At 40.6% G+C, this 11,379-nt stretch overlaps 1 protein-coding gene across 1 annotated transcript in view; it reads right to left on the bottom strand.

Annotated features, from left to right (window-relative positions):
* LOC133560717 (collagen alpha-1(XXV) chain) overlaps positions 1–11,379 on the bottom strand; it is a 337,729-nt gene that overhangs the window by 70,705 nt on the left and 255,645 nt on the right. Inside the window, exons 16-17 of the mRNA XM_061913555.1 lie at positions 7,354–7,386; positions 3,300–3,335 (exon numbers count right to left, since the gene is read on the bottom strand). Coding sequence (XP_061769539.1) covers positions 3,300–3,335; positions 7,354–7,386 — 69 coding nt within the window. The remainder of the gene's footprint in view (positions 1–3,299; positions 3,336–7,353; positions 7,387–11,379) is intronic.

The following is an 11,379-nucleotide window of genomic DNA, read 5'->3' as shown; positions in this document are numbered from 1 at the left end:
AAAAAATATCTAAGAATATAATAAAAAAAAAAAATTGTGAAATATCCTCCCGTTCCTCACGCCCCACCTATCATGTCTCTATTCCCCACCAGTGGGGCCTGCCCCACGGTTTGAAATCATGCATGGCACGGAAGCAGCACATGTTAAGGCCCGTCATAGGTTTGCCAATGACCATTTGGATGATCCAGACGAGTCATGGGAGAACGTTATGAGGACAGATGAGACCAAAATGTACCTTTTTGGTCATAATTCCACTATGCGTACCATCCCTAGAACATCATCCCTACTGTGAAGCATGGGGGTGGTAGCATCATGCTTTGGGGGTGTTTTTCTGCTCATGGGACTGGACGACTGTACTGTATTAAGGAGAGGATGACTGCAGCCATGTATTGTGAGATTTTGGCCAAAAACATCCTTCCCTCAGTCAGATCATTGCAGATGAGTCGTGGCTGGATCTTCCAACATGACAATGACCCAAAGCACACAGCCAGGAAAACCAAGAAGTGGCTTCGTAAGAAACATATCAAGGTTTCGGAGTGGCCTAGCCAGTCTCCAGACCTAAATCCAATTGAAAATCTTTGGAGGGAGCTGAAAGTCTGTGTTACTCAGCGACAGTCCAGAAACCTGACTGATCTAAAGAAGATCTGTGTGGAGGAGTGGGCCAAAATCCCTCCTGCAGTCTGTGCAAACCTGGTAAAGAACTACAGGAAACTTTTGACCTCTGTAATTGCAAACAAAGGCTACTCTACCAAATATTAATGTTGGTGTTCAAATACTTATTTTCAGCATAATCACACCAATAAATTGTTTAAAAAAAATCATAGATTGTGTTTTTCTGGATTTTTCTTTTTAGGTTATCTCTCATACAGTGGACATGCACCTGCCGTGAAAATGTCAGACCCCTCCATGATTTCTAAGTGGGAGAACTTATTTTCTTGACTGTAAATATATACATATGAAACAGATCTGTAGAGATGAAGTAGTCTTGTGATTTTTTTCCCACACCTACATACATATATATATATATATATATATATATGTATGTATGTATGTATGTATGTATGTATTTATATATACATATATATATATATATATATATATATATATATATATATATATATATATATATATATATATATATATATATATATATATATATATATATATATATATCCATCCATCCATTTTCTACCGCTTATTCCCTTTCGGGGTCGCGGGGGGCGCTGGCGCCTATCTCAGCTACAATCGGGCGGAAGGCAGGGTACACCCTGGACAAGTCACCACCTCATATATATATATATATATATATATATATATATCCATCCATCCATCCATCCATCATCTTCCGCTTATCCGAGGTCGGGTCGCGGGGGCAGCAGCCTAAGCAGGGAAGCCCAGACTTCCCTATCTCCAGCCACTTCGTCTAGCTCTTCCCGGGGGATCCCGAGGCGTTCCCAGGTCAGCCGGGAGACATAGTCTTTCCACCGTGTCCTGGGTCTTCCCCGTGGCCTCCTACCAGCTGGACGTGCCCTAAACACATCCCTAGGGAGGCGTTCGGGTGGCATCCTGACCAAATGCCCGAACCACCTCATCTGGCTCCTCTCGATGTGGAGGAGCAGCGGCTTTACGTTGAGCTCCTCCCGGATGGCAGAGCTTCTCACCCTATCTCTAAGGGAGAGCCCCGCCACCCGGCGGAGGAAACTCATTTCGGCCGCTTGTACCCGTGATCTTATCCTTTCGGTCATGACCCAAAGCTCATGACCATAGGTGAGGATGGGAACGTAGATCGACCGGTAAATTGAGAGCTTTGCCTTCCGGCTCAGCTCCTTCTTCACCACAACGGATCGATACAACGTCCGCATTACTGAAGACGCCACACCGATCCGCCTGTCGATCTCACGATCCACTCTTCCCCCACTCGTGAACAAGACTCCTAGGTACTTGAACTCCTCCACTTGGGGCAGGGTCTCCTCCCCAACCCGGAGATGGCACTCCACCCTTTTCCGGGCGAGAACCATGGACTCGGACTTGGAGGTGCTGATTCTCATTCCGGTCGCTTCACACTCGGCTGCGAACCGATCCAGTGAGAGCTGAAGATCCCGGCCAGATGAAGCCATCAGGACTACATCATCTGCAAAAAGCAGAGACCTAATCCCGTGGCCACCAAACCGGAACCCCTCAACGCCTTGACTGCGCCTAGAAATTCTGTCCATAAAAGTTATGAACAGAATCGGTGACAAAGGACAGCCTTGGCGGAGTCCAACCTTCACTGGAAACGTGTCCGACTTACTGCCAGCAATGCGGACCAAGCTCTGACACTGATCATACAGGGAGCGGACCGCCACAATAAGACATTCCGATACCCCATACTCTCTGAGCACTCCCCACAGGACTTCCCGAGGGACACGGTCGAATGCCTTCTCCAAGTCCACAAAGCACATGTAGACTGGTTGGGCAAACTCCCATGCACCCTCAAGAACCCTGCCGAGAGTATAGAGCTGGTCCACAGTTCCACGACCAGGACGAAAACCACACTGTTCCTCCTGAATCCGAGGTTCGACTATCCGGCGAAGCCTCCTCTCCAGTACACCTGAATAAACCTTACCGGGAAGTCTTATATATATATATATATATATATTTTCTAAAAAACAAGTTTTGTGTTAATATTTTTGGGTATCTGGAATGGATAAATTATACTTGAATTATTTATTTGGGAAATATTTACTCCGTTTTCAACGGACATGTATTTTAAAACAAAAAATAGAGGTGCCACTGTAATTCTTGCAAAAGTGGAGAAAACAAGTGAGGGAGGTGATTCAAGTTTTGGTGCTCAAATACAGGCTGTCGGGGCAAACTATTTTTAAAAAGTCACTTTTGCATAATAGGGGACCTTTTAAAAAGGGGTACTGCCACATTCTGATTGAGCATGTCAAGAAACAATACGTTGAAAGAATTGCTATATGCAGAGCTGCAGTATTTCAAGCCTTAAGCCAAAGAAAATGAAAAGACAGACTGCCAAGATGCTCCAAAGCTCAAATTCAAGTGTCAGGTTCTGACTGGTACCCCCCCACCCCATGGACCATAGAGTTTTGGTTCTACACATTCAAGGGTCAACTGAGATTGGAATTCTCTTGTCAAAACTCGATCTGTAGCTATTTAATCTCGTGCAATAGATGCTCTAGCTGCTATGATGTCCAGTGGCAAAGAGTCTCCATTAGAAGCTGGAGGCTTGAAGTCATGTTATTAGTGGCGTAAAAGCATTTGGTTCTAAGAGTATAGAAATGCATTATCATTATTACCTTTTGTCCACTCCTTCCAGGTTCCCCGGGTTCCCCCTGTAATACAAGCACACATAAGTCCCGTTAAAACCAATTTAAAAGAAGTCTTTCATGAGTTACAGTGAGCATTACAAGAACTAATGCCAAGCTACCCAAACTGCAAATAGTTCAGTTGTTACAACAATTAATAATTTTTACCTACTATGTTTATATGAGTGTGTAAACAAAAGGTGCCCTGTATTCTTGCATTAATATATCAACATTTAGGGTCTGATTTACTAAAGGTTTGCATGCACTAAAACACGTGCAAACCTGATAACACACGCAAACCTGATCTACTAAACGTGTGCAAAGTGGATTGCGTCTTTTAAGTGAGCGGAATAAAGAGTGCAATCCATTTTGTGTCTCTGTCTTCAATACTATGCAACATATAAACCAATTTAAAATAACTATTTCATGAGTTACAGTGAGCATTACAAGAACTAATGCCAAGCTACCCAAACTGCAAGCAGTTCAGTTGTTAAAACAATTATTAATTTTCACATACTATCTTTAAATAAGTGTATAAAAAAAGGTGCCCTGTACACTAACTTTAACATATCGACACTTAGCGCCTCATTTATGAAAGGTTTGCATGCACTAAAACACGTGCAAACCTGATTGCACACGCAAACCTGATCTACTAAAAGTGTGCAAAGTTGATTGCGTCTTTTAAGTGAGGGGGAATAAAGTGTGCAATCCATCCATTCATTTTCTACTTCTTGTCCAATTTCTCTGAAATATTGCTCACTAATCTGTCTAAATCTGCTCCTGTGTGGATATAATCCATCCACCTCACAGGTGTGGCATACCCTGATGCTGATTAGACAGGATGACTATTGCACAGGTGTGCCTTAGTTTAGGCACAATAAAAGGCTACCACAAAAGCAAAAAAAAAAAAAAAAGTGGAGTTTTATCACGCAGCAGAATGCCACAGATGTTGCAAGTATTGAGTGAGCGTGCAATAGCTATGCTGACTGCAGGAATGTCCACTTGAGCTATTGCCTGTGAATTAAATGTTAATTTCTTTACCATAAGCCATTTTTGGCAGTACGTCCAACCAGCCTTACAACAGAAGACCATGTGTAACGACACCAGCCCAGGACCTCCACATTTAGCATCTTTACCTCCAAGATTGTCTGAAACCAGCCACCCTGACAGCTTCAGCGACGATCGCTTTCCATAAGCACATGTGTTCTGTACAAGCTGTCAGAAACTGTCTGAAGAACTCATCTGCATGCTTGTCGTCCTCAACCCCGACCTGATTACTGTCAGGCATTTTGAAAAGGTGTGTTTTCATGGATGAATACCTGTGTTCATTGTACAGGGCAGATGTAAGACGCCGCGTGAGGCGTTATGTGGTTGAGCAGTTTGTTGATGTCAAAGTTCTGGATGGAGAGGCCCATGGTGGCAGGGGGGCTATAGTATGGGCAGGTGTGTAGTATTAACAATCAACACAAGTTAATTTTACTGATGACATTTTGAATGCACAAAGATACCATGAACAAGATCCTGACGACTATGTCAAATAGCAGCAAGGACCTCTTGTTGCATGGATATGATCAAGATCCCTGGAAAACATGCAGTTCCATACTTAACTGACATGTTACCCACTGAGAATGTTTGGGATGGTATTGATCGGTTTACACCAGGCGTCCCTAATCTACAATCTGGTCTGTGGGATGTCCAAAGTTAGACGATTAAAATAAAATAAAAAACATTATATATATTTTTTAATCTGTCCTGTCCAGCCGCTTTAGGCAAATCGTGGTGCTGATGTCCAGCACCCCCCGTGACCTCAAAAGGGACAATCGCTAGAAAATAGATGGATGGATATTGCTGATGTAGAAGCCCATTTCTGCTTGTACTCATTAACTTTACAAAAGAGAAGTGTGGGATACTTCTCTTGTTGCCTTATTTGTATTTGACTTTATTAAATGTTTGGATATATTTAGTTTTTGGCATAGCCAGACTGGAGTGAGGGGATATAAAGAAGAAAAAGAAAGAGAAGACAAAGGGGGAAATTGTGAGAACAAGACAACTATATATATATATATATATATATATATATAAATGATAAATGGGTTGTACTTGTATAGCGCTTTTCTACCTTCAAGGTACTCAAAGCGCTTTGACACTACTTCCACATTTACCCATTCACACACACATTCACACACTGATGGAGGGAGCTGCCATGCAAGGCGCCAACCAGCACCCATCAGGAGCAAGGGTGAAGTGTCTTGCTCAGGACACAACGGACATGACGAGGTTGGTACTAGGTGGGATTTGAACCAGGGCACGGCCACTCTCCCACTGCGCCACGCCGTCCCTATATATATATATATATATATATATATATATATATATATATATATATATATATATATATATATATATATATACACATATGTACATACATATAAATATATATACATATATATATATATATATATATATATATATATATATATACATATATATATATATATATACATATATATATCTATATATACACACACACATATATATATATATATATATATAAAATATATATATATATATATATACACACACACACAAAATTACCCTTTATTTTCAAATACTGTTTTTATAGCCTTTTTACTAGATAAAAACAAAATATATGTACAGTATCTATGTATATATTTAAATATCTCTCTCTATATATATATGTACATACATATATAAATATACATACTCCTACATACATATATATATATATATATATTTTTTTTTATATATATACATACTTACATATGTACATTTATGTCTTTAAATACTGTTTTCATAGCCTTTTTATGAGATAAAATATACATACAATCATACATATATATACATATACATTTATCGCTATATATAATTATATACAGGTACAACTATATATGTATATTTGTGTGTATATAGATAAATACATGCACACACACACACACACACACACACACACACACACACACACACACACACACACACACACACACACACACACACACACACACACACACACACACACACACACACACACACACACAAACACACAAACACACGCACACACACGCTCACACACAAATATAAATATAGATATGGGTATCTACAAAAACAACTTAATTTGCTTGAGCGGCGGGAAGGGACAGATTTAAAAAATAAATAATATTTTTAACTTGGGATATCCCGCAGACAAGATTGTGGACCCTGGTCGAATGGATTTGGCCCATGGGCCATAGTTTGGGGACCCTTGCCTTAAAAGTTATTAGCTCAGCTAAATAGCATACATCAGTCGACTTTCCCCACCGGACAGGACAGATTTAAAAAATAAATAATATTTTTAACTTGGAATATCCCGCAGACAAGATTGTGGACCCTGGTCGGCTGGATTAGGCCCACGGGCCATAGTTTGGGGACCCTTGCCCTAAAAGTTATTAGCCCAGCTAAATAGCATACATCAGTCGACTTTCCCCACCGACATGATCCTAAACAAACAGGGTCCTAAATATTGAACTCGTTCAATATTTCAGATTGTTGGCCCCATCGTCTTTTGGAGCCAATTATTGGGACAGGCCTCAGACCAAAGGACAATATTGTAAGACAATCGTACAAGACATACGATAATCAAGCATTATCCGTCTTTGGTCAAAAGGGGGAAATTCAGGACAAAAACGGCCAGATTGTCTTTGTGTGTGTGTGTACCCAGATTGGCGAGAGTTGGGCGAAAAACATTCGGAAAAAAATGAGCTTTTAGTGTCCAAATAAGTTTTATATCAATGGGTTCTGCTAATGTAAGACAAGCACAAAAACAAAAGTGTTTCATTTAGTTTTATTCATATTTTTGTTGACAAAACATTTGTGATAATTCTCAATTTTACTTTTTTGAGTGTATTAGTAAAAACATTTTTTCTTAAAAACACAAAACTGTAAATACATAATTATATTGACAATGATTATTTTAAATATTATTATCAAAATGTGATTATTAGAAATGTTAATAGAAATGCAACAACTATATAAAAACAACTTATTTTACCTTAATGCCCGCTGCAGAAGAGCCAGCATCTCCCTAAAAGACAAAAAACAAGTACATAACATGTTACAACATATATTTACAGTCAAACCTGTGTTGCCACAAAAATGTCCCCCTCAGAGAAAATTAGAGTGATAAACCTTGTCTATATTGGCCACCAGTACATTGCTAGCAGTGTCTACTTATTTTGCATCCTGGAATATTTGTTTTACCCGGTATATTGGCCAGTAATAATAAAATTTGCTGCAATGATGTACAGTATGATGTTGAAAGATGGAGTCTCAAATCCCAAATTTTCCAGAATTCCATTTTTTCTTGGTACATTTTCCCCATTCAACGTTTTCAAACCTCCACTGTTTCCACATTTTTCAACCAATTCAAACCATTTCACCTTAAAAACATTCCACCATCCAGACAATTCCAACTTCCCTTTTTGTAAGTTAAAAAAAATTCCAGGATTTTCCAGATCTCCTGGTTTTTCAAAGCCGTATGTACACCCTTTTTTCTGGCGACCACTCCTTCCACACTTTTTTAACCAACTTCAACCGTTCCTCTGTCAAAACTTTCCACTTAATTAAGTCAAAAAACAGAGTCCCAGCTGTTGTTTTATAAAATTGTTTTTTCTTTATAAGATAAACTTGCTACAATGGTAATTGTTTTCTTGTTATGAATTGCTTTCTTTCATAATACTTAAGTTGATTAATTTATCAAAAAAACAGCAATTAACAATGGCAGATGCTTACGGTTGATTTAAAAAAAGTATCGCAATTATTAGCAGCAGCAGCAGTTTTATTGTTGTCCATTCTTAACATGTACAAGACACATAAGAACTGAAATTACATTTTCGGCACAGTCCCACTGAGAGCAGACATACAGTACTTGATTTAGGGCTATATAAGTAAACATTGATTGATTGATTGATACTTTACAAGGGGACAAGACGGGACCGCCAACAGATCAGCCACTTACAGCGCTCCTTAAAAAAGGTGAGAAAAAGGTGACGTTGGGAAAGGGTGAAGAGTAAAAAAAATATCAATCTAAGGCTGGACCCTAAGGAGGGGTCCAGACTGAGTCTGAGGGAAAAAAAACTCACATAAAAGTTCAGACAAAGACAAGGACACAGAAAGCTAGCAAGGAAGGAGGGAGCGGAGAAAAATGCGACCGCCCTCACCAAGAGGCAAGACAGAATTAACATCCCATCCCTCGTGTTTCTCATCGTATTGAAGTTTAACCTGTGGGTTTGTCTTGACTCCAACTAGCGCTGTGCGATATGGACAAAAATACAGTATATATCGCGATATAGGTACTTTTATATCCCTATCACAATATAGTATTTTTTCTTAAAATTATATAAATATACACACAAAATGAATGGCACTATTGCCAATCTTTTCTTCTTTTTATGTATGTAACACATTTTTATTTATAAAAAGGACAAGACAATGAAAAAAAACAATTTAAAATATTGGTAGGACCAGTCTTTCTTTTTGACATTCATGTCTACATATGAATTTCCAGATGGAAACTGTATATTCTCTGTGTCTGCAGGACTGCTTGCCATAGACGTGCCTTTTGACAACTCTGTTAGGCTCGTTTGGTGCATTTTTATTTTCATTGTGTAGTGGTTTTGAGGTTGCACTAGTATCTTGTTGAATTATTTGTCCTCTGTGTTGTGCCTCCAAGTGACAGAAATGAATAGACTTGGTCAAGTCGCTGGCAACGACTTGTCATGATTTGCAGATTAAACCTAACGTTGTTTGGTCAATGTCTGACTTTTTAAAACCAAACAAGAGCATTCGTTCCTCTTTTCTTTTTTGTACCAGTTTACCTTTGGGTTTTGTTGGTTGAACTACCATTGGGCTCTCTGATGTGACACAAAAATGCATCCGCAAAGCAGAAGTGTTGCTGCAGTTATATTAGTCGCAGCCCAGAGAATAAACCATCTATTCATCCATCTTCTTCCATTTATCCGAGGTTGTGTCGCGGGGGCAGCCGCCTAAGCAGAGAAGCCCAAACTTTTCTCTCCGCAACAACTTTGTCCACTCCTCCCGGGGGATCCTGAGGCGTTCCCAGGCCAGCCGGGAGACAAAGTCTTCCCAACGTGTTCTGGGTCTTCCCCGTGGCCTGAGACAGGTCGGATGTTCCCTGAACACCTCCCTATGGAGGCGTTTGGGTGGTATCCTGACCAGATACCCGAATCCCCTCATCTGGTTCCTCTCGATGTGGAGGAGCAGCGCCTTTACTTTGAGCTCCTCCCAGATGGCAGAGCTTCTCACCCTATCTCTAAGGGAGAGCCCCGCCATGCGGCGGAAGAAAGTCATTTCGGCCGCTTGTACAAAGCTCATGACCATAGGTGAGGATGAGAACGTAGATCGACAGGTAAATTGAGAGCTTTGCCTTCCGGCTCAGCTCCTTCTTCGATACAGCGTCCGCAATACTGAAGACGCTGCACCGATCTGCCTGTCGATCTTACCATCCACTCTTCCCTCCCTCATGAACAAGACTCTGAGGTACTTGAACTCCACACGAGACAAGCTCTCCTCCCCAGCTTGGAGATGGCACTCCACCCTTTCCCGGGCGAGAACCACGTACTCGGACTTGGAGTTGCTGATTCTCATCCCAGTCGCTTCACACTCGGCTGCGAACGGATTTAGTGAGACCTGAAGATCCTGGCCAGATGAAGCCATCAGGACCAAATCATCTGCAAAAAGCAAAGACCTAGTCCTGCAGCCACCAAACCGGATCTCCTCAACGCCCTGACTGCACCTAGAAATTCTGTCCATAAAAGTTAGAAGAGAATCGGTGACAAAGGACAGCCTTGGCGGAGTCCAACCCTCACTGGAAACGGGTCCAACTTACTGTCGGCAATGTGTACCAAGCTCTGAAACTGATCATACAGGGAGCGGACCGCCACAATAAGACAGTCTGATACCCCATACTCTCTGAACACTCCCCACTAGATGTCCCGGCGGACACGGTCGAATGCCTTCTCCAAGATCTCAAAGCACAATAATATTATGGTAAAAACAATAGAGTTATATCGTATGATAGACCTTTTTATGTCTATCAACGCACAGCAATAACTCCGAAGCTTGTCTTAAATAGCTCCCAACCTGCATATAGTGGTCACTTTTGTTTCCCTTGACTGGTCGCTATAGAGCGGCTTGACTGGATTTTTTTTGTAGGAATGAAAAGTCAGATATAAATTCTGCAGCGCAGACTTCTTGTCATTCCACTCACAAAGCCTCTCTCTAACTACTGTACTCGGACTTCTCTCTTTATTTCAACACTGTCAGACTTGAGTGATGAAGTCACGAGGCGATAATCCCCTCACGGTCCGCAAATTGACAACAGGCTGCTTCTGTATTCATGCAAACTTGTTTTTGTGCACCATCTCTCCAGGTAAGACTTCCAGACATGAAGAACCCAGACTTCCTCTGTATATGGCACCTCAAAGCAGACAAGAAAACAAAGGTGCCTAATTATGTGTGCCTGGTTGTAGTTTTGCTGAGCCTGGTGCTTAAAAGTGGCTGAATAAAAACCCTCCACGGCAGTGACTTATTCTTTTTATGGCTTACAATAAGAGGCACAGCCCACAAGCCTAAATTTAATTGCTATGGGTGTAATGTATTTGTCATCTAAATTTTTAGGTATGGTGTTTTTAATGTCCAATCTTTTTCCACAACATATAGAACAATTTAGTAGTATGGGCCGGCTTTGCTACATTTTGTACATTGAAGATGCTAAAACCAATCCAAGGTCCAGGTCAATTAGCGAAACTATCTGAACAAAAACGTTGACATAGCTTTGTGTTATACTGTAGGTGACAAGGCAAATATAATATTTGGTAATATACCATGAATAATTACTGCATCTTCCGGACTATAAGGCGCACTTAAAATCCTATTTATTCCTCAAAACTCGACTGTGCATTTTATAACCCAGTGCGGCTAATGCAAGGAATAATTTTAGTTTTGCTTACCGACCTCGAAGCTATTTTAATTGGTACATGTTGTACTGATAAGTGTG

The sequence above is a fragment of the Nerophis ophidion genome, linkage group LG10, assembly GCF_033978795.1.
Source record: "Nerophis ophidion isolate RoL-2023_Sa linkage group LG10, RoL_Noph_v1.0, whole genome shotgun sequence".
NCBI classification, from domain to species: Eukaryota; Metazoa; Chordata; class Actinopteri; order Syngnathiformes; family Syngnathidae; genus Nerophis; species Nerophis ophidion.
Note: the sequence above shows the minus strand (reverse complement) of the source record. Positions and strands in the feature narration are given on the sequence as shown.